At 43.0% G+C, this 23,510-nt stretch overlaps 1 protein-coding gene across 1 annotated transcript in view; it reads left to right on the plus strand.

Moving 5' to 3' along the window:
• The first annotated feature begins 8,238 nt into the window (after positions 1-8,238).
• Positions 8,239-23,510, plus strand: part of COL23A1 (collagen type XXIII alpha 1 chain) — a 303,080-nt gene continuing 287,808 nt past the window's right edge. Inside the window, exons 1-2 of the mRNA XM_081185546.1 lie at positions 8,239-9,051; positions 18,096-18,165. Coding sequence (XP_081041672.1) covers positions 8,785-9,051; positions 18,096-18,165 — 337 coding nt within the window. The 5' untranslated portion in view covers positions 8,239-8,784. The remainder of the gene's footprint in view (positions 9,052-18,095; positions 18,166-23,510) is intronic.

Below are 23,510 nucleotides of genomic sequence, written 5' to 3' on the forward strand. Positions count from 1 at the left end.
TTTGGATTTATGTAATGAGCCTTGTAACATGATGTTTAACATCCTGTATAGTAACTTCAATCCAAGGAAAAGTAATAATAAATGTACTTACTACATGTATAGACTGTTCTTCACCAAGATCAGTGTACATAGGATTCTTCTTATTCTCACAACTGTATTGTGCGGTAGGATAGTCTGAGAGATGGTAACTAGCACTCAATGATGTTAACAAAAGAAAATGTCAGGGAATGTGTATTGTCACAATCCAGATATTATTTGCCCAGTCAAATGATATTATTTGGTTGTCATTGTGTAGGTGACAGCTTGGTATATGACTTGTAGCAAGAATAAGAAGTGAGGGATTCTTTTCTCCAACTGTGCAGAAGTCAGAGGGCAAACCTAGAAGCACAGGAATACATCTCCTGCTGCCCACCTGCTGTAATTACAATAATCTCCAACTAAAGAGGAAGACAAGTAGTCATCCCTGGGCAAAGGTCAATACCTATCAGTCAGTGGCTCCCTCTTGCTGCAGGAACCAGCGAGTACACCTTTTGTTGATCCATCCAAGCTCCAGTGAGGAGTTAGTAGTGTTTGAAAATACTGAAAGTACTATGTGGAGTAAAGTACAAGAGATACTGCTGCGAGACAATGCATTTTGGGAAGTTATGAAAAGCCAAAAATCTAATTAGATTTTTAAAATACTTGATGGATTAATTAGCCTTTTAAAAAAACTGGTCAAATGTCCAATTGTAGCAAATTGAGACAAGTTTTGTATGTGGAAGTGCCTTTAAATACCAATGGGAAATGAGGCTGCCTGTGCTGTCCTACTACATATTATAGAAGCACAGGTGAGTTGGGTTTAAATAAAATGTAAACTAGTGGCAATGAAGGAGGTTTGCATAGTTGCATTCAGAGAACCAAACTTTCTTGCTCCTACCTGAGATAAATGAAATAAAGAAGGAAACCAAATACAGAAGCCCTCAGAAGGGATTCAAATGGTTTTCATTTTGATAAGAATTTTTCAAAGTGAAGTGGTGGAAAGAGCATATTTCAAACTAATGAGCACGAGAAGCTAGCAGTGGTAAGTAAGCCAAGTTATTTCATATTTAGAAATGGGTATGATATTGAAGTAGGATAGCTGGGCTGTCTTTGTAGGTTGGTAGTTTACATTTTAATTTAAGGTGGGGGTGGGGCATTTCATCCTGGTAAACAGCATAACCTTTATATTTACTTAAGAGCGCAGGGCAAAGGAACATGTATTTTTCCAGATGTTGGGTTTCAGCTCTCATCTACCTCATTCAGCTTTGGTCAGTGGTCGGGAATGATGGGAGTTCTCAGCCAACATCATCTGGAAAATGATCCACAGGTTCCCTGCATTAGATGATCAGTCACTGGATATGTACCATGCCTTTTTGTTAACTGATCTATATACAGCCTGATGGGTGGGGATCCCCAAATTTACAAATTTAGTCATTTACAAACACAATTTGAGGCATCATTTAGGTGGAAGTATATTGCAAGTAAAAAGGTAGGATTATTACAGACTAAAAGTAAAAAATATCCTGAGATTATTTTATATCCATTTATTCACTAAAGTCTATTTGGAAATGCTCTCCTTTTTGAATTTGTCAGGTGTGTCTGCATGGAAAATAGAACACTGTAAGTGTTTTGTTTTTTTTAGACTTAAACTGAATTACTAATACACATTTTAATTGGAAGTGCTTGAAGTAGGTGTGTATTGGGTGTTAGGAGAGTGGTAGTATCTCTGGTGGGTGACACAACATGCGCCTTCTGGGATAATTTGCCCACCTTTGGTCCCTACCCTGTGCTCAAGTCTCCACGTGTGACAGTGCCACCCTGAGAAACGGCTTTGACAGGCCGGCTAAACTAGGTGAGGGTAGCCAATGGGTCTCAAACTCTTGGTGAGGCAGAGACTTCCCCTGCATGCAAAGACAGGCTCTGGTGGATTGAGCAGATGAGACCAATAGTGCATCCAACGGTCAAGAAGACAGTTTCTGTGTGTGCCGTAGAGGGAAGTGAGGGGCAGATGGGGCTTGTTAACCTGGGAAGGTAGCCCATCTAGGAGAAGGAAAACACTGATCTTAAACCTTCATTGCCTTGTGGGACATCTTTGGGAGAAGAAAAGGCTATGGAGTAAACCCTACACAAATCCAGAGTGAAGTCCCTAAAACGGTTGGATAGTGCCTTGTACGCCTCCTGAGAACAGCAGCCAAGCTGGTGCCAAATGTTTTGCTCTGTTTTCTTTTGGGCCACATCAGCAAGGCCACGGTGTGGGGGCCTTGTAGTCTGGACAGCTCAGGACTTCTATACACACTGCCCAGGTTTGTGCCCTGGAAAGATCACTTTGGAGCTGCTAACGCAGCCATTTGACTTCACCCCTGGAGGCACACTGTCTCTAGAGACAGGTGGATACCAACAATAGCTTGAAGTGGACATGACAAGCGTCCAGTTTGGCAGTTTTCTATTTAAACATATTTATGTTTGTGGTATTAACTCTCTCAGAAATGGAGGGTAGGGGGTAGAGTTATGAGAATATTTGTTTCAGAATATTTGTTTCAGAATAAAAGACCAGACTTTTCTCAAGACATTTTGAACATATTTGCAATTTGGGCATTCTTTTTCCACTAGGTGGCACTATATGCTAGTACTTAAATGCAATACATTCTGAACTGTTGCATTATTTTGCTTTCCGTTTCCAGCCTTTGCTCTGAGGAGCTAAGGGGGGTGTACATACGGTCCTTCCACTTAACATTTTATCTTGCAAAACCTTGTGAGGCAGGTTAGACTGAGAGATGGTGACTGGCCCAAGGTCCCCTTGTAAGGTTTATGACTGAGGATTTGAACGCTGGTCTCCCAAGTCCAACACACCCTAACCATTATATACAGGGTTTAGAACTGGGGCTAGCAGCCAGCACAGAACCAGAGTTTTCTATTGCTATGTAGCCAGGATAGTAGTATATGTTAAGAGCTTCCATGCTGAGCTGCTGTCAGCAAGAGACTTAGGCCCCATCTCTACTATCCATTTGAAGCAGTCCCATCCCTTCCCTCAAACGGTGGTTTCTTAAAGGTGCTGAGAATTGTTAGAAGGCCCCATATTCCCCTCACAGAACCATAATTTAATCCTCCTTCCCAGGAAACTCTGGGAAGTGTAGTTCTCTGAGGGAAATAAGAGTATCCTAACAAGTCTCAGCACCCTTAACAAACCACAGTATGATGCAGCTTAAGTGCAGATGGGATCAAAGGTGCTAGAGTCTCACAATCTGCTTGAATGCCATTTCCTTTGTTTTTCTTTCCTTGAGTAGCCCCCATAAAATAACGGGAAAATCCATAATTTCTGCATTGTGGTGACTGGGCAACTGCATGCTTCCCTTTCTTCCCCTTCCCAACAAAATGTACCAGTAAAGCCATGCATCTCTTCAGATTGAACCTGAAGTAGAATGAATGAGTTGCTCTGGAATATTGTTTTCAAGACAAGGTTTTCAAGCACAAGGTTTCATGGATTACAGTGCATTCCATCAGATTCATAAATTGAATCTTACCCTGAGTTGCATTACAAAAATGTGTTTGGAGTTGGAGTGGGGATTGTAAACTTGAACAGTGAGGTCAAAAGGAAATGAAATGCAGAAAGTACAGGTGGTGATAACTGTGCTATTGACACTGACCATACACACAAATCCAACAAAAAAAACAAACATTGACGATGAAGAACCTGTGGCAATCCATAAGTTGTTAGACACCACATTCTATAAGCTCCACAGGTTCCCTATCCATGGTGTAATGGGAAATGTTAAAACAGCTTGGTTTGGCTTCCCCTTCAAGCTACCTGAAGAGTTCCCTGCATGTTTGTAGATTATCTCAAAACACTTTTTTGTGTGTGCCATGAACAAGTCAGATGAAGATGCACATTGCAAAAGAGAATCCCTTTCTTTCTCTCCCCCTCCCCTCCCATCTTGGGGTTGTAGAATGGGATCTTTGGCATTTCCGAATTGTGTAACAGGAAATAAACCCACAAATTAGAAGATGTTATGGGGACTTTGTGAATTAAAATGGTTAGGCTTACCTGGGAATGTTATCAAAGCACATTTAGATTTAAGGAACTTCCAGATGTTTGCTTTCGACTGTGCTTGTAGTGCCAAACCAGGAAATGAAACAGGAAGTACCTCATAAAAGTGGTTTTTGTTATGCTGGTGGACTGTTGCTACCATTACTGGTTTTGGATGGCAGTTGCTATTTTCTTCCTCTGTCCTGATCCTGCCAATACTTTTTGTAGTAGAGGGCATCAACACGAACCAGTTACCGACAGAGAATCACAACCTTAGCAAAAGACAGTAGATTAGAATTGCTACAATTCTGCACAGGTTGAACAGCTGCAGAATTAAAAGTATAACAGTTGAATGTGGTTTTATATTGTTTTCACTTTCATTTTACATTACAGCCAAACCTCGGTTGTCAAGCATAATCCATTATGGAGGCCCATTTGGCTTCCGAAATGTTGGCTTCCGATTAGCTGCAGGAGCTTCCTGCACTCAGTGGAAGCCACGTCAGATGTTCAGCTTCTGGAAAACGTTCGAAAATCGGAGCATTTTTTTCCTGGTTTTCGGTGTTCGGTAGCAGAAACGTTCCAAAACAGAGGCGTTTGTGGACCGAGGTTCGACTGTATTTGTTTTTTAGACTGTAAACCGCCTAGAGATGAAAAGTAGTCCATCATTAATTTGATAGTTTTTCTGCAACAACAATATTTACAGAATAGGTGCATGTTCTTAGTAGCCTGGACAGAGTTGATCAGGAACATGCTCTAAGAAGAACGGAGGGAGAACCTGTTTTTTCTAAGAACACTTCGTTTGCCCTTAGGCACAGAGATTTGATTACCGTATGTCAATGTCCCATGAAGCACAATCCTAAGTATTTTTCTTCAAAAGCAGGCATCAGAATTCAATGGGGCTTACTTCCAATTAAATGTACAGCTTATTTAATTTTAATATGTTGGCTTTCAGAGATTACACTTCCCAAGGAGGCAGCCAATATTACAGTTTTGAAACATTAAAAAAATGATAACCAACTGTTGCTGGCATCTGTCTGTCTCAAGATACAATCTGTGTACCTCTGGGAGTGAACCCAAACTGCTGTGTTAGCAGCACTGAAGTGATCTCCCCTGGGCAGTGTGTGTGGAGGTCCTGGGCTGCCCAGATGACAAGATCCCCCTCTCGGCCTCGCTGATGTAGGCTAAAGGAAAGCAGAGCAGTATGTTTGGCACCAGCATGGCTGTAGGAATTGCTGGATGGAGACGTACAAGGCACTATCCAACCGTCTTAGGGACTTCACTCTGAATTTGTGCAGGGTTTACTCCTTCATCTTTTCTTCTCCCAAAGATATCCTGCAAGACAGCAGAGGTTTAGAATCAGAGTTTTCCTTCTAGATGGGCTACCTTCCCAGGGATGGGGTGTATAAACAACTAAGATATCCAGAAAGATTATAACATCAGTTTTTAAACTCATCAGAAAAACCACCATCAACAGGTTTCTGAAAAGCAGCAAAGCAGACATCAAAACAGGAGCAGTTAAGTATAAAGCAAGTGCAACAGAACTTCCTCCCCTGCCCCATGCTCCCCAAATGTGCTCTGGGCCCCCCCCCCCAATCTTCTGGAGCAGATTTGGGTGTTGTGCAATGGCGTGCAGGAAAAGGAGACGGGGGAAGTTCTGTCATGCTCATGGCAGTTCTTCAGCACACAATGATTTAATTGGTTACAACCCAGAGTGACTGGCCCAAGACCACCCAGTAAACTTCAAGACTGAGTTGGAGTTTCTTCTCAGTTGTAGCAGAACACCCTAACCACTGCACCACCCTAACTCACAGGGACAGCTTATTGTTACTGAAGTAGTCAGGATTCAGGTTGCTAGAACTTGTCCTTGCCATGCTGTTTTACCAGATAGGAGCAACCTCAGCCATTTAGCAGGCCCAACTTTCTCATTTAGTAGTGGACATGGATCGTAGGACCACACAGAGAACAGGATTATTTTTCAAATGGAAGCTGCAATCCTATCCACACATTAAGGAATGCAGCCCATTGAAAACAGTGGGACTTGCTTCTGAGAAAATATGTGGGCAATTATGAGCCAGATTCCCAGCTTGCCCTTATTTTATTATGATCTGCTCTGAAAAGATTGGTGGTGCTCACTTCTCCTTTTTCAGTCTAAGCTGTCCTGGAATATAGCCGTTTGGAAATTGCGGAGTTCCCTGTTTTATTTTCACATTTAAGAAAATAAAGTACCATATATTATTTTCAGAACTCCTTAATTCTGGGAAACAGTCCCCACAGAGACTGAATCTGCTCTAGGGAAGGGATTTAGCTCAATGGGTAAGGGCCATAGTTCTGGCACTGGGGGTTGCTGGGTTGTGGTGACCTATGGCACAGCCTTTTTGGTGGTGGTTCCCTGTTTGCTAAACCCCTTGCCTAATGATGTATTTCAGTCTGGCTTGCTATTGGCTTTTGGGATAAATGTTAAAACATTCCTGTTTACTTGGGCATCTGATGGTTGAAAGTTAGTTGTACTGGTTTAGTATTTATGTGTTTACCACTCTGGACCCACTTTGGGGAAAGTGCAATATATAAATGTAATAAAGAAATAAATACAGAGCTCAGTGGCAGAAGCATCTGCTTTGTATGGAAAGGTTCTCGGGTTCAGTCTCCAGCAATTCCAGGTAGGGCTGGGAAAGACCTGCCTAAAAGCTGAAGAGCCATTTCCAGTCGGGGTAGACTGTAGTGATCTAGATGACTCGTGCAAGGCAGTTTCCTGTGTTCCTTTATTGTTGAACACACTGCTTAATGTACATGAGAGATGTGTTGCAGCGCAAGCAAGTGCTAGAAGCTGTGTTCTCCAAGCTAAACACGCTTTCCTCCCATTGCTACAAACTTTCTGTGGTTGCTTAATGGGGACAACTCAGGGATACTGTATTTTTTCCCAGCTGGTAAATGTATTATGTGTTTTCAGACCCAATTCAGTATATATTTCAGCATGCACACTGAACACACTGCGACTTACTTCTGAGGACAGGAATGCTCTGCTATTCATTGCCCCACCTTAACTCTTGGAGCCCAATCCTAAATGACTGTACTCACTTTTACAGTTAGTGGGATTTGTGTTTTTCAAGTTTAGGATAGACCCCTCTCTAGCAGTGTTGCAAGTTAGCCTCACATCAGCCAAGGGAGCCAATCCTATGAATGCTTGCTCAGAAACGAGGCCGGAGGAACACACAGGATTGCAACCGAAGTTGAGCTGGGATTTGAATTTGTGCTGCCCACAAGAGCTGTAAATAAATGCTTTGAGGGATCAGGGTTTTGGAAACGGGCACCGTCGCTTTGCCCTGGCTCAAATTAAAAAGCGCCCCTCTAGCTGCGATCTCCTACCTGCTTATTTGGGAGTAAAAAGGTAAAGGGACCCCTGACCATTAGGTCCAGTCTCGCTTTATTGGCCAAGGAAGCCGGCGTTTGTTGCAGACAGCTTCCGGGTCATGTGGCCAGCATGACTAAGCCGCTTCTGGCGAACCAGAGCAGCACACGGAAATGCCGTTTACCTGCTGGAGCGGTACCTATTTATCTACTTGCACTTTGTGCTTTTTGAACTGCTAGGTTGGCAGGAGCAGGGACCGAGCAACAGGAACTCACCCTGTTACGGGGATTCGAACTGCCGACCTTCCGATTGGCAAGTCCTAGGCTCTGTGGTTTAACCCACAGCGCCACCCGCGCCCCTTATTTGGGAGGAAGCCCCAGTAATTCCGTGGGAATACTTTCGACTGGCATGTTGCACAGTTAATTTCCCTGCAGTTCAAATACTAAGGCGCAACGCTACGCATATCTACTAAGAAGTCCCACTGATTCAACGGCACCTCCTTCCAGATAAGTGGGTGCAGGACTGCAGCCTAAGGACACTGATATGTTTTAAAACAGATTTCTGTCTCTCTGTGTGTAAACCGTTGTTCCTGCGGGTTTGAAGGACGGGTTCCCCATAATAAGTGAAGCGTCACAAACAAATGCCTCTTTCCGAGTTGGGTCTTTCGGGACTTTTGTGGCCCTTCCGTTTAGCAAAGTCGGGGCAAGGAAGAGGAGCGTCAACCCCGCCGCCTTCCACGTCCCTCGACAGACCTCGCCGGCTGCCTCCAGCGCTTGGAAATAGTCCCGGTGGCTTCAAGGGACGGAGCCCTCTCCCACCCAGAGCCAGCGACGGACAGGACGGCGGCGATCAGCCTCCTCAAAGCGCGGAGGCGCGCGGAGAGAGGAGAATCCTTCCGCAACTGACACCTCCGCAGCTGCAGGCACGACTCGAGGCTCGCCGACGAGCCCCTTCTTAACCCACCTCCAGCTTTGGAAGCGCCCTTCTCCCCTTTCAGCCGGGGCTATTTGCGCAGCTCCCGCGCGCGCTGGGAGGAGACTGAGGAGAAACCATTGGGGGGGGGGGAGGCTACCCGCGTCGGAATCCCCAGGGAGGACGAGGAGTGGGCTGGCGAGCTTCTCCCCCTCCCCAGTCCCAGAGCGCTGAGGGAGGAGGAGGAGGAGGAGAGTCCACCACCCACCTACCTCCCCGCCCCCGCCCCGCGCAGCTGGAGGGCCATGCTAGGGAAAGAGGCCACGCTTCCCAAACTTCCTGCCCCACTTTCCTCAACAGCCGGCTGCCAGGAGGTGCCGCCGCCGAGCGCGCCCCAAGTGTGAGGAGCGAGGAGAGAGCCGCCTCAGGAGCCGCCGCCGCCTCCCCCCTGAGGGGACCGTGAGCCCGCCACCCTCCCCGCGCAATGAGCGAGCCCCGGGAGAAGAAGGCGCCCGCGGCTTCGCCCCCCGGCGGCACTGGCAAGGGCCCCGCCGTCGTCTCGCTGCTCTTCTCGCTCCTCTCGGTGGGCGCCTGCTTCCTGCTCAACGCCAAGACCTCTCGGCTCGAGGGCCGGCTGGTGGCCCTCGAGGAGGAGTTGGCCGCCGGCCGCGCGTGGAGCCCTGGCGAGCAGCTCGGCGCCGAGCCGCTGCTCGCCCTGCTGCAGCCTCAGGTGGATGGGCTCCTGCAGGAGGTGAGTGGACAGAGAGGCGGGCGGGCTGCTGGCGCCTGGGACGCCTAGGAGGTGGGCAGGGTTGCGGCAGCTCTCTCCGTCTCCAACTTCTCCAACAACTGGCGGTGATTGACAGGGATCCACCGTGGCGTATGCCAAGCGCCCTGAGCCGCATGAAGAGTGCCTTCCAAGGCTGACCAAGCCTGGGAGTCTCCCGAACGTGCCGTGGCCAGAGCTTTCGATCTGATGAAGCGCTGGCAGACGGTCGCTCCCCCAAGCGCGCGCTGTGCTATGTTCGCCTTGAAAGTGCCTTCCAGGACACTGGTGTCGCTTCTGCTGCAGCAGGCGAATCGGGTTACCTCTTCTCACTTAGCTGCTGGAGGGGCAGGCAGACTAGCGTCTCCAGCTTCTTTGAATGCGAAGTTTATGGGGTGCCCTTGGTTGCGTGCTGTTATTCTCCTCTTCCCTCCAAGGAGTTTGGAACAGCGTTCCTTATCCTTCTCTCTCCACCCTCTTCCTCATTAAAACAGCCTAGGCTGAGATATATCGACTGGCCCAGTGTAGTGCAGTAAACTGAGCGGCTTAGAACTCAGATTTCCTTGGCCCTTGTCACACACTGCCAGGAAAATATGTTCAGATTCCAGGGCTATGAGTTCCAAAAGGTGGGGAGCAAAAGAGTGCTTTTGAGCATGTGCAGAATGCTGTCCCATCAGTACACTACAGCCAGCTCCAGTACATCTGGGATTAGAGGAGAAAGAGCTTTCAGATCAAAGGGTGTGATTTCTTAGAATCATAAAATTGTTGCATTGGAAGGGATCACAAGGATCATCAAGTCCAACCCCCTGCAGTGCGGGAATCTTTCACCCAGCATGGGGCTCAAACCCAGGACCCTGAGATTAAGAATCTCATGCTCTACCAACTAAGCCATCACTCAGGGAAAAGCTTGGCCATTAGCACCTTTTGAAAACATGCATTGGTGACTGAACCAATTTTTCAAAAATAAGTGCTTTGCAGGTGTCTGCTATGGACCACTGAAGAAGTTTGAATATTACAAACATCACATTCTGTAAGACTGAGGAAATCCACATCATTTTAACAATAATTCCTCAAAATAAGAGGTACTTTAGTAACCTTTTCATGTTAGTGCTATTGTAAGATTTAAAGAGAAATTTAATTGCATTTCTCGAGTACTTCTGAATAGAGTTGCAAAGGTTTACAAAGTGTGACCCATATCTTGGAGCTTGTGTGCTAATTGCATGATGAAAAGCATTTTGATGGATGCTAAGGCTTGTATGGAAGCAAAGTGCCAAACATTTTACTGCTTACAAAAGTTAATTGTGTTTCCTCAAGAGGATCTTCCTAATTGCCCAGCTTCTTTGATCCGTGTGGTGATGAAACTTCATGATTCTCCACTGGTGGGTTCTCTTTTTGTGAGAACCACTAATATAAATGTGAGAAAGAGCCTTGTGGCACCATAAAGACCAACACATTTATTTATTTATTGCATAAGCTTTCATTATAATATAAATATACAAGTCTTTAAAGTGCACAATGTTTTCAATGTTTTTTTTATTATTCTGTTGCAATGAGCTAATATTGATTATCTCTCCAGAAACTAGTGTGAAGGCTCATGCCAGAGGAGACAGAGAATGATATTGGACCAGTAGTTTTAGATAACATTCATGATGACACTTAGGGTTTTCTTATCCATAAGACTTTGGCCAGCTGTTTGAATTCTGGAGATCATGGATAGACCTTTTAATTGTTAAATGCTTCAGATCCAGACTCGCACTAAGAGCACAGTTTCCCTGTGAGTTGTCTTGATATTAGATTGCACAAGACAGCTCAGGTCTCTTGGTTGTGAATACTTTATGAAAAATATATGTAAAATAAGGCCAGAGTAAATCATTATGTAGGTATAGCTCCATTATGGAAAAACTGCCCCCAAATTGCTCAATGTTTAAACCTGACAGCAGTGTATATAGGCTGTCTTTAACCCGTTTTGCTGTTGATTGTGAGCAGCCAAGTCAAGGAAATAGTAGCAGGGAGTTTTCACATGGACCTGACGGATACAGATCTTGCAGAGCTTCAAATGTCATCCATCAAACATGGACAGCTCTGGATAGTGTGGGCATGCTTCCCAGGCTACATGGATTCTTAAGTCTGCTGTATTACTAACAGCTCACTCATGTAAGGCAATTGTCCAATAACTGTTAAGCATATTCCATCCTAATCCCTTTGCTGCCACAGTAAAACTTGCAGTATATCCTGGAGTGCGCTCCTGGCTATAGATAGAGCACTTGTATCAGTATTTTGGATTTGGGATGGAATTTCTATGTCATTTGTATGATCAGTTCAAGGTTATTTGTATGTGATAAATAACTAGAACAGCCTACCCTAGCCTGGTGCCCTCCAAATGTTTTGGACTACAACTCTTATTGGTCCCAGCCAGCATGGCCAGGTTGGTGAGGACTGATGAAAGCTGAAACACCTGAAGGGCACACGGTTAGGAAAGACTGATCAAGAAGAGCAAGAGGGGGGGAGTGGGGAAGTCGCTTTTGGAGTAGTAGTAGTAGTGCAGCGAAAGGAACTGACATAGCAGAACCAGTTCTTTACTTGGAATGATAATTACGGATAAGATATGGACAGCATATATATGTTGGTTTGATTTTAGGTTAAAGAGGCATCATTGTAAAGATAGCAAAATACAGATGGGAGGCAAAATCTTAGCTATCTGATGGGAACTTTCATCCCTGTCCAGATACATTTTGCAAATCATTAATTTTTGATTAGTATTACAAATTGTTTCTTGCCCTGTAAAATGGAATTCGATTGTTGGATAATATTTAATTGTTGAGCAATTTTTGAGCATATTTGAGCAATTTTTTTTAAGTGTTTTGACTGTACTGAAGCACTTGGATGATAAATCAATGAATAATTAACACTGTTGATTAACCATTGATTAACACCATGTATGGGCAGGGTATAAATAATAATAATAGTAATAATTTATTATTATTATTATTATTATTATTATTATTATTATTATTATTATTATTATTATTATTATTAAGTCAGCTGCTTTGTTTTAAATGAGTGCCAGGGAAATTCTATGTGTGTCTGCTCCAGGTTAAATTCTGAGCTTATATCCAGGTATGTGTGTGTAGGATTGCAGTCTAAGGCTGAAATACTTTACACATTTAGTGGTGTATAAGCCCCATTGAACTCAGTGGACTTCTCAATAAATGCACCTAGAATTACACTATAATGTCTTGCAAGTATCGGCTATGGTGAAGGTTACATTTCCAAGATGGGCATTTACCAAGATCATATTTACATTCGTATAAACAAATAATATGGAAATCCATAAGTTCCTTAGGAAATGCTTTCTTATTATTTATGTTCTTATGATGATATGGTGGCCAGGTGAAAGAAAGAAAGAAAGAAAGAAAGAAAGAAAGAAAGAAAGAAAGAAAGAAAGACAGACAGACAGACAGACAGACCAGGGCTCCTGCTCCTTTATTAATTGTGTAGAAGAGAGAATTGTATGTAAGCTACACCTCCTGAAATTCCATTCTCAACTATTAAAGCTGCCAGAGCCCTCACCTCTCCTTTACTTGGCCACCCTAGTAGTAGGCTCATATACCGTACTTAGCAACACTCCCTGAAACTTACTACTACATGTTAGGTGTTTGACAGTTAAGGATTGTGCATTACTTGTTGCATTATGTGAATCACTTCCTTTTATAATATTGTCATGTATGTCAGAAGATAATTCTTAGCCTCAAAATCCACAGTATGAAGAACTAGTTCTTCATTGCTTTCCTATATTTTATAAGATGGTTCACTGGTTTCCTTGATGCTATTTGCTCATGTGCATAAGCCACAAATGGACTTGATGGCTTCAGGATTTGAACAATTCACTGATTGACTAAGGAATAATGGAAGGCAGTATAGAAAAGCAATCTTAAACCTTGAAAGTTCTTTTTGCTAAAGCATTTCCTTAAGGGAAGCAAATGTAATGTTGCCTATTAACTGCGTTGCCAGTTTGTTATTTTTAGTTGTTATGGGACAGTGCCAAAGAAGGGAGGAGAAGTCACTGAAGGGAGATCAGTGATGGCATGCTAGCTGAAAGAAGAGAGCTCCAAGGGGGCATTGCAGCATGTGGTATAGCTCACTCTCATACTGCACAAAATGTCCCAAGAGTATCTCTGTAGGTGAAACCACACAGTCATGGAGATCTCAAATGAACTTGCATAGAAATATTCTTAAGGACAAGAACAGCTTGTCGTCAAAGGGTGAGCATTTCTCCCAGGCTACCACCTCTCTGACCTGTCAGACCTTGTCCTAAAGGAAACCTGTAGAATTCCTCTAATCCATAAGTTAGGAAATCAGTTACAGTGGTACCTCGGGTTAAGTACTTAATTCGTTCCGGAGGTCTGTTCTTAACCTGAAACTGTTCTTAACCTGAAACACCACTTTAGCTAATGGGGCCTCCTGCTGCCGCCTGATGCTTCATCCTGAAGCAAAGTTCTTAACCTGAGGTACTATTTCTGGGTTAGCGGAGTCTGTAACCTGAAGCGTATGTAACCTGAGGTACCACTGTACTTTGGTGAATACACAGAACAAATAGGCTAAGTAGAGAAACGTCTCTGTTTTTGTTAATAGATTGTATATAGCTAGGCAAACTGCCTTCCTCCAACGAACATTCAGAGTTACTTTGGAGGCAGCCAGTTTGCCCAGCTATATCCATCATTATCTTGGAACTGGTCCTCACCAACAGGGAGAAACTGACCGACAATGTGGAAGTACTGGGAACTTTGGGAGGAAGTGATCATGTCCTTTTGAGATTCATTATACAAAGGCATTTTGATTCAAAAATAAAAGAAGATTAATGCTTTTCATGAAATATTTTTCCATCTTATCATGCATTTGTCACTTTTAGTGAAATCCTATGCAATCTTGTTCAGAGGCAAGTCCCATAGAGTTTAATCGAGTCTACTCCCAGGTAAATTGTGCATAGGATTACAGCCCAAATGACAGTTCCAATTTGTATGTTGTGCCCTGCATTTTTTCATTTACAGTGGTACCTTGGTTTAAGAACAGCTTAGTTTATGAACAACTTGGATTAAGAATGCTGCAAACCTGGAAGTAGGTGTTTTGGTTTGTGAACTTTGCCTTGGAATAAGAACATGTTACGTTTCCTGTTGAGTGTGTTCCATTTGTAAATTGAGTTCCCCGCTGCTATGGGAAAGCACACTTTGGTTTAAGAACGTTTTGGTTTAAGAACAGACTTCTGGAACAGATTAAGTTCATAAACCAAGGTACCACTGTGTTTGCACTTGTCCTTTTGTCACTTTGGTTCCAGATAAATCCTTAGGATAGCTTACAAAATCAAACAACTTAATCTTTTTTTATAGAATAATAAATCCCCATAAACAAGTGCAAATTGCACTCCAAAAAGTAAACATAAAAAGTTGCTTGAAATAACACCCAACTCACTTCTCAAACTCCTGCTAAAATTTATGTTTGCACTGTTCTCATGTTAAATTGGAATCTGCCTGGCAGGCTTTCCTGGTAAGGGAATTCTTATTCTTATTCTTAAAATTTATATACCACCCTTCACCTGAGGATCACAGGGCAGTTTACAATATAAAGAGGAGCAGTTAACTACTGAGAGAGTCCGGCTCTTTTGTGTCTTCCAGTCAGGGCAAAGAAAAGGCTCTGGGCTGGGTCTCTTCTAAGTGTATTCTGAGTTTGACGAAAGAATTTTTTCCTCAATCTTGGCTGTGGTTGTTTAGGGCTTAAAGGTTAAAACCAGCACTCAGAATTGCACTTGAAAAGAAGGTGGAAAGCAACTGGTTTTAGCATCTGGTTAATGTATTCCCTTTGGCTCACCCTGTAACTAATCAGGCAGACACTTTTGGACCTGGCAAAGTTTCTCAACAGTCTTTGGAGGCCACCCCATACAGAGTGCATTACAGTAGTCCACGCTGAAGGTTACAAAGCCATGTGTCTCAGAGGCCATCCTTCTGTAGGAGTGACCACAGCTGCTAAATGAGTCAAAACGGAGGGGTATTATTATTATTATTATTATTATGAATAATAATAATAATATCACAGCCCTACCTGGAAATTCAGGTGTGTTTTATCTTGTCTTCTTTTGATTGTATGAACTTTTAAAGGCAGGGATTATCTCTTACTGTGTTAGAAAAATGCTTATGAGTGGTTTTAGTTAGGAATGTAGGTGAGCACTATATAAATAATCTAAAGAAAGCAAAGAAGGAAATATAAGAGTGAATTGTTAAAACTGCTTTGGACTCTGGACATGTGGATTCTGTTTGTTATCAGTGGTACTAGGTGAGCAAAGTATGAAGCTTGAAGGAATCTTTTTAGTGTGGGTACACGTAAAATGCTTAATACTGATTCCCAGAGTTGCATCCAGAGGGTAGGTTATATGAGAGTATAGGCCGGTTGTTCGCAGCCAAGAAAAGTTATTGGTGTCTATCATGTAAGGCAAAAAATGTACCTAAAGGCCCTCTCTCAGCAATGTAATAGTTAAGAAAATTATTGTTTTAAAATGCATCAATGTATATGCTTAATCCTTAGTGTGCAAACCTATGATCCCTGGGAGCATGACTCAGGGGTCTAGAATGCTTCTGGTCTTTTTCTGCAGATGGAGGAGACATATAGTGAGATCCAGCCTCATGTGACCTCACAGCTGCAGAAACCTCCATGGCCCTTGCCTTGTTGATACAGGAGTTCTAGTGTTGGTAGAAGCAAAAAAATGATCGTGCTGGAGGCATTTTAGTGAAGGTATAGATTTGAAGTAGTTAGGTGCAACTGAACCTAGAAGACAGGGTGATCAAGACATGTGCCAGTCATGCAGCAGGTGTATGTATTCTCCATGAGTGGGGATATAGTTTTTTAAAAAAACATGACAAAACTCAGCAAGGAAAAATGCCATTCTGTTCTACCTTCTTCTTTGCCATTATGTACACTTCAAGCTCTACATATGGCAGTTCAGCATCCTCCACTTTGGATTCTTATGACATCGTTAATTGCATATCATCAATGTGAATTTTACATCTGGAAAAATAATTGTTATTTGAATTTGCAACATTTAATTTTTTAGAAAATTGGTTTCAGCAGCTAGTATTTACACTTGATTTTAATGTAGAATATTGTTAGAAATGTCTGTCATTGTTTAGTTAAAATTTGAGTCATAGGGCAGAAAACCAGCAGAGACATTGGGAAGTAATTAAAACTTTGCAGGGGGTGCAAAATCTGAATATGGTTATCTGTTCAAATATTTAATAAGTTTGCGAAGAGCTTTTTGGAAGTATAGCAAAATGAAATTCTAAATAGTGCAGTCAAAGGCTTCTCTGTAAACTTTACTTTGGTACCAAGTTGCCATTTAAATAAAAAATTTAATGCATTAACACCCCCTGCCCAAAGACTGGGATGTAGTAATACCTCTCTACTTGTTCTGAAACAAAGACTTCAATTCAAAGTGGATGGTTTTCATGCTAGAGCAGAAATGTTAATGAGTGCAGATTAAAGAAGTATGTAGTTGTAAACAAACAACACTGGTTTAATTCACAATAACTATATTGTTTCCTAGTAGCCTTAAAACATTCAGCTTATTGGCCAGTCCTAAAACTTGGAAGTGTCTGCAACTACGGTTGGAACTAGACATTTTGGAACAATATGGTTTTGCAATTGAGGGAGTGAATCAAAATGTGAGTGTTTAATCCTTTCCTTGAATTCTCCCCTGCATGTTCTCCCAGACCATAAATGATCTACACACACCCGAAGGAAATCACTACTTAAGGAGAAACACCGTGGTTTGGCATTTGTGGGAGAGAATTGGAGCAAAACATGGCAAAATGGTTGTGGTGTTTGTGCTACAAGCAGATCCAATTATGATTGCTATTGCTGCTGTTTTTGTTATTTAGTATTATTTATTAAATTTATATACTGCCCTTCATCAAAAGACTGCAAGGTGGTTTACAACATACAGCACAAATATCTGTACAATACAAAAACCAATACTCGCATTTCTTCATCTTAAAAGACAAAACAGTCCCATGGATGCTAGCTAATGTGAAATACAACCAAGAGTTGTTTAGTGTTACTACCCATGTTGTTGGGAATTCAGCAGTCTTTATAAATGACAACCCTTAAGCATTTCATAAAATAAATAACTACGTTAGGGATTTGTAGTTAAGCCTTCTAGAACTCTGCACAGAAGAACATGGAGAAGTACGCTAGTCACCAACGTACTAAGAGTGTTCCGTTTCTGAATCAATTCATCACACTTGGTTTAAAAAACCCCACCACCCCCACCAAAAATGACCCCAAGATTAGAAAAGCCTTCTTCATATACAGGCAGGGACAACCTTTCATACCCTAAAAAATTTCCACCATTGCCATGTATTTGGGAGTGCTGTATCATAGAATCTCATAACTGTAGGCTAAAACAGTGAAATGGACTTCCCCGAAAGGGGTGGACTCTCCTTCCCTGAAGGTTTTTAAGCAGAGATTGGATGGCCATCTGTCATGGATACTTTACTTGAGATTCCTGCTGTGCAGGGGGTTGGATTAGATCAGGCACCCCCAAACTCAGCCCTCCAGATGTTTTGGGACTACTATTCCCATCATCCCTAACCACTGGTCCTACTAGTTAGGGATCATGGGAGCTGTAGGCCAAAAACATCTGGAGGGCCAAGGTTGAGGAAGCCTGGATTAGATGATCCTCAGGACCCTCCCAACTCTACAATTCTATGGTTCTATGAAGTCTTCTACAAAGAAAGTTTAGACAGCACATCACATGCTAACAATACAGATTGTGGTCAATCATCTCATGGTTTCAGTGGGCGGGGGGGGGGATGTAAGCATGGGCTTAACTTTCCTATTGAAATCAGCGGGCCTTAATGCTTAACTTTGGATTGTATGTATATGAATAATAGCAGTAATACAGTTTAAAGGGCGCACTTGCATGCACACACCCACATCACTTCTTTTCTGTAATTATATGCTTTTGTCCTCCCACCCCCCAACAGAAACTGAGTGAAGGATTAGCCAAACTGCGTACAGCAAGAGACGTATCATCTGAATGCAGGTGCCCACCAGGTATGTAGAATGGTCACTTGTTGTTACTGGGAATGTCTTACCAGAAAAATATGAAAAACACCTGCAGTGATTTTTTTTATGACGAGAATTGTCCTCCTGACATGCATTTGCCCGTGTGCAATTGCAAAGAGGTTTTGAGTGTAGAAAGGTTATCTTCCCTCTCAAAGTAATCTGACAGACTTCTCTGCTGCAGATGGTAAGAAACGAGTAGCTGATGTGATAAATTCATTGCCCTTTGCGATTTCTACAATGGCTTTGCCCTCATCATGCTATAAATTATGCCTGATATATAAATTATACACTTACATGCTTTTTCTGTTTATCAAAAGTAACCTTTATCAAATCTCCAAGTTCCTTTCACTAAGTCGGTGGCGGACTTTGAGCTCTAAAATTTCAGTGGCGCCCTGTGTGACACTAAAATTTGGCATCCCTCCCCCCTCTTGCTCCATTCTACAGCATTGTTGTGGCGCCCCTTGCAGCGCAGCGTCCAGTGCAGCCACACCAGTTGCACTACCCTAAACCCACCTCTGACTTACTATGTAAGAACTGCCTTTATATAGTCACCCTGTAAGCTTTTCACCGCTCATCGTAGCAAATAACTCAAATGAATAATTGAATGGTTTTGATATGTTTTTGTTACAGCTGTGTTTTGTGAGGTCAAACTAATGAATAAGTGTCTAATGGCTTCAGTATGGACAAAGTATGCAAATACTCAGTTGTTTGTATGAATATTGCCCATAATACTTGGAGCAGCATGAAGCATGCTATCCCATATTAGACATGTCTGCGCATCACACGAGCAGGGTCGTTTTTTAGATGATGGGGTCAAATGCTTCCATATGAATATCTTTGTTTTGTACAGAAACCAAAGTCCACCTACACATCGTTGGTTCATATATTATTTAGTAATGAAAACATCGCAGGCTCCAGCATTTGGAACCATAACAGACAAAAGATTGCAAGCAGGAATTTTCCTGACCTAAGTGGACATAAAACTTATAAGTCTGGCTCAGCTTCGTTTCTGAAATCGTGAGAAAGGGGAAAGCATGCTATCTTCTTTTGATCTTTAAATTATGTATAATAGTTTTAAATATTCGACTTATAGCTCTTTTAAACGTAACAGTATAATTGCAGTCCTCTTACTTAGCTAACCACTAGCAAATAAATTGATAGCTGTCTTTAAGCTCAAAGTCTAGACTGACTTTCTTTAAAATAGGCTAGATTGATTGAGACGTTAATCTAAAATTCTTTCTTGCATGTCAAAATGTCAGTTACGTTTGAGGAACAGGAAGTCTGTCTAATTTTTAAATGTATGTTTTGGTTGTTGGAGCAGAATGAATATCTTTCATTGGGGTTTCCGATTACAGTCTTGTGTCCATTTTGCATTGAAATGTATGCTTCCACTGCAGAGTTAGTCTCGATTCCTAGCAGAGTAGACATAGCATTATTGTTACAGTGGGCTGGCATTACTGTTGGCGGACCTTATCCTTGGCACGAAAGCACTTGTGAGGCTGATTTGTAGGATTGAGCTGTTCCATATTTTTGCCTTCTCTTTTGTGTTAATACCTACACTTGAAAACAAAATACAGCTAGGTTCCCTGATTATGATGACACTGGTCTGCTAGCTAGGAAAAGTGATGCAGGATCTGGGTAAGTGAGGGGGTTTGGGGTTGCATTTAACATTTTGCAGTCAACTGATATCTGCTAATGTTAAGCGGTTAGAATAGCTTAGAAGGTTCTCTTGCTGGCCTTTTGTTCACCCTGCCTACTGGGTCATAAAGCCACCACCTTTCTGAAGCTAAGCAGGTATGAGTCTGGTCAGTGTCTGAAGGAGTGACTGCTTGGGAACCACATGTGTGCCATTTTGGGCTCCATCTCAGGAGAACAGTCAGATATAAATGCAGAATTAAAAAATATGCCAGGAAGACAAAATAAGAGAGTGAGACGGGAAGGATTGAGGGAAACCTGTCCCCTTCTTTATGTGCTTCTTTTTGTCCTTCTGTTCTTCCTGAGAAGCAATCTTCTTGCCTACCTGCCTTCTTCTCCATCCTCCTCCATTCTCTGGTCTCTTCAGGGCCAAACTGGACAATAAATCTGCACTCAGATTGCCAGTCATTTTAAAGGAAGTTATATAGGGAGAGGTTTGGATCAGGGATGCAGTGCTGAGGGGAGGGACATTTATCCCTCCCTGCACATGATTTCCCCTATCTGCATTGCCCCTCACTGTGGGGAAAATGATGTCAATTTCTGTATGGAACTAAATTCGTGACTTGGGAACAAGGGAAGCATGTGGCTGTGGCTTTCAGCTTGGCAACAGCCATGCCTATAGTTCTGCTTTAAAAGGAGAAGAAAAATATTCCAGGAACATGATAAAGTTGCCTTCCAGCAGAGTGATTATACTCATACACAGGCTAATTTATTGGTAGATCTACTTACTGGGCAATTACAGGAGTTGCGGCCAGTATTGTGGCAAAATTCTCATTTAACTGCATCAGTATATGAGGTGCCAGTTATGGCCAGCATCCAAAGAGCTACCACTTAGCTGTGCTCAGAGTCTTGGGGCATGGCCAGTAGGACTGGCCTTTTTAATTTTAAATAGCAGACACACATGTGATGTAACATAAACTATTTTGGAAAATCACCTCCACTAAAAAAACAACATTTGTTGCATGAGATGTAGGTTGCTGATTAAGACATATGGAACCAGTGGTATAGGCTCTTGGGATCTTGGCCTGAAACCACAGAACCATGATTCGTTAAACAAAAAAATATTTGGGTTCAAACACTATTATAAATTGCGACACATGATTGAAAATTGATCAAAAGATTCAGACACTTGCCCTCCTCTCCTTGCTGCCTTGGAGTCTATGTTAGGACCTATTGCGTGTCGAGACCCCGCAGCCACCCTCTCATTAGAAATAACACACACAAGGACACAGATATTAGGTTTATGTTATTGGGCAAATTTTGGCCACAACTTTATTGAATTACAGAATGTGAGCAGTATTGGCTTAGGCATTGATTGGACCTGACTATATCTGACTCCTGCACATTGTGCAGGAAGTCCAGTAAGGGTAAGCCACTGGTAAGGGGAGCCCTATCGATGCGAACCAACTCAAGCTCCCCCTGGTGTTCCCGTCGGGGTCGTGCCAAGGCCCTAGCCCCCAGTCGGGCTTCGGACAAGATCAACACCCCTGGATTCCTTTAACGGAATACCCTTAAGCATGGAGGGGCAGGTGATGGCCACACCTCCCCTCCCCCATACAAGATCAAACAATGCCTAACCACAACCCTAACAAAATTGTGACGATTGATACGAGGTAGGCGAAAACCAAGTGGCCAGTGCCAATTCGCCAAGAGGAAAAAATCCTACCAGGCCCCTCGGACAACCAAGGCAACCAACCGAAGTCCATAGCAAGGCCATTGCCTAACCTGCAAAATAGGGAGGAGGGAGGGTGATTGAGGAAGCGAGCCAAAGAGGAAGTCCTCTGGCTCGCTTCTCAGTTTAAACGGCCCCTGGCCATGTCCCCCTGGCCAGCGGATTGGCTGGCTGGGCTCTGACGTGGGTGGCCACGCAGTCCACTGCAACTCCTCCCCACTGGGAAGTGGAGCGGATTTGTAATATCACTGGGGTGTACCAGTGATCAACAGGCGCCACAGAGGCTGTGGAACCCTTTAAATGACTCTAGAGAGACATAGGGAGGGTAGATGAAGTAACTGGAGATTAAGGAGAAAAGCATGGAGGAGAAACAGAATGAAGGAGGATGGCTGTTTGGGGCATGGGAAGAGGGAAGACAATACCTTCAATAGGTGTGCCTGAGGAAGGAGGCAAGGCAGCCAGCAGGAGTAAGTGCCATTCTGGGCAGTGAGAGGAAGGCAGGGTGGGGAGAGCAGTAGGAACTTGCCCACTTGAAAGAGGTGATCCATACTCATACCCTTGGCAAAGAACAGAGGCTCTGGGAACAGCAGTAAAGTTAAGCTGGATCCTTTATTAAAAATATTTCTTAATTTAAAACCAACAAGTAAGCATGAAAACATAAAACAAAACAAGAGTCGAACAAAAACAGAAAAAATTAAAAAACCCATAAAATCATCCAAAATGTTTGTGCAAATAAGTAAAGCTATGAATGTTGGTGCCAGACATGCCTCCTTAGGAATGACATTACAATGGTGGGGTGCTACTCAAGAAAAGGCCTTCTGCTAAAGAGGCTACCTGATCTTAATTCATAGACACTGTGGTATGGTATTTGGACCTCAGGCTGTTTAGGGTATTCAATATAAGCTGGGCATTCTTTAGGAGAGGAGAAAGGTCCTTCTAAGTCTTCCAGCTCATGGACACCTGACATGGCCTGGCACAACCTGGGTAACCCCTGAGAGGCACAGGTGGGACCAGGAGAAATTTGTGATTGGAGAGGAACCATTCCACTACAAAGTATGAGAGAGATGACTCTGGGAAAGATCTGTGGCTGACACCCCAAGGACAGCCCTTGAGGGGCCACAAGAATGCTTCTTCAGGTCCACAGCGCTCCACTTCTTGACAGAGCTCCACTTCTTGAGAGAGAAGCCAGACTATAGACTTAAAACCCCTATGCCAGTGACATAAAATAACTGTTTGGAACTTCTCCATGTCCTGTCTTTCTTTATGGAGCCCATGGATGAGGGCCAGCTCAGCATTGGCCTTACTAAGGGATAGGAGCACAGTTGTCTACAAATAACCAAATGTTCTTGATCTTAAGTTAACTTTCTAAAAATAAATTGGGATGTTTATTGATCTCTCGTTAATGTAGAAGCTCAATAGTACGTTTCCGAGCACAATTCAAAGTGTTGGTGTTGACCTTTAAAGCCCTAAAGGGCCTTGGCCTAATATCCCTGAAGGAGCGTCTCCACCCCCATCATTCTGCCCATATGCTGAGGTCCAGCGCCGAGGGCCTTCTGGCGGTTCCTTCATTGCGAGAAGCAAAGCTACAGGGAACCAGGCAGAGGGCCTTCTCGGTAGTGGCGCCCACCCTGTGGAACGCCCTCCCATCAGATAAACAGATGAGATAAACAACTACCTGACATTCAGCAGACATCTTAAGGCAGGGAAATTTTTAATGTATGACATATTAGTGTATTTTTGGTCTTTGTGGAAGCCGCTCAGAGTGGCTGGGGAAACCCAGCCAGATGGGCAGGGTACAAATAATAAATTATTATTATTATTATTATTATTATTATTATTATTATTATTATTATTATTATTACTTGCTCCCAACCATATATGTACAGGAACACAGCCTTAGCCACAACTAACTTAAGTTGTGTGGAAAATGCAGATATTCCACTGGAAGTGTCCTCTGAAACTCACA

This window comes from Podarcis bocagei (genome assembly GCF_964188305.1).
Source record: "Podarcis bocagei genome assembly, chromosome: 2".
In the NCBI taxonomy this organism is placed as follows: domain Eukaryota; kingdom Metazoa; phylum Chordata; class Lepidosauria; order Squamata; family Lacertidae; genus Podarcis; species Podarcis bocagei.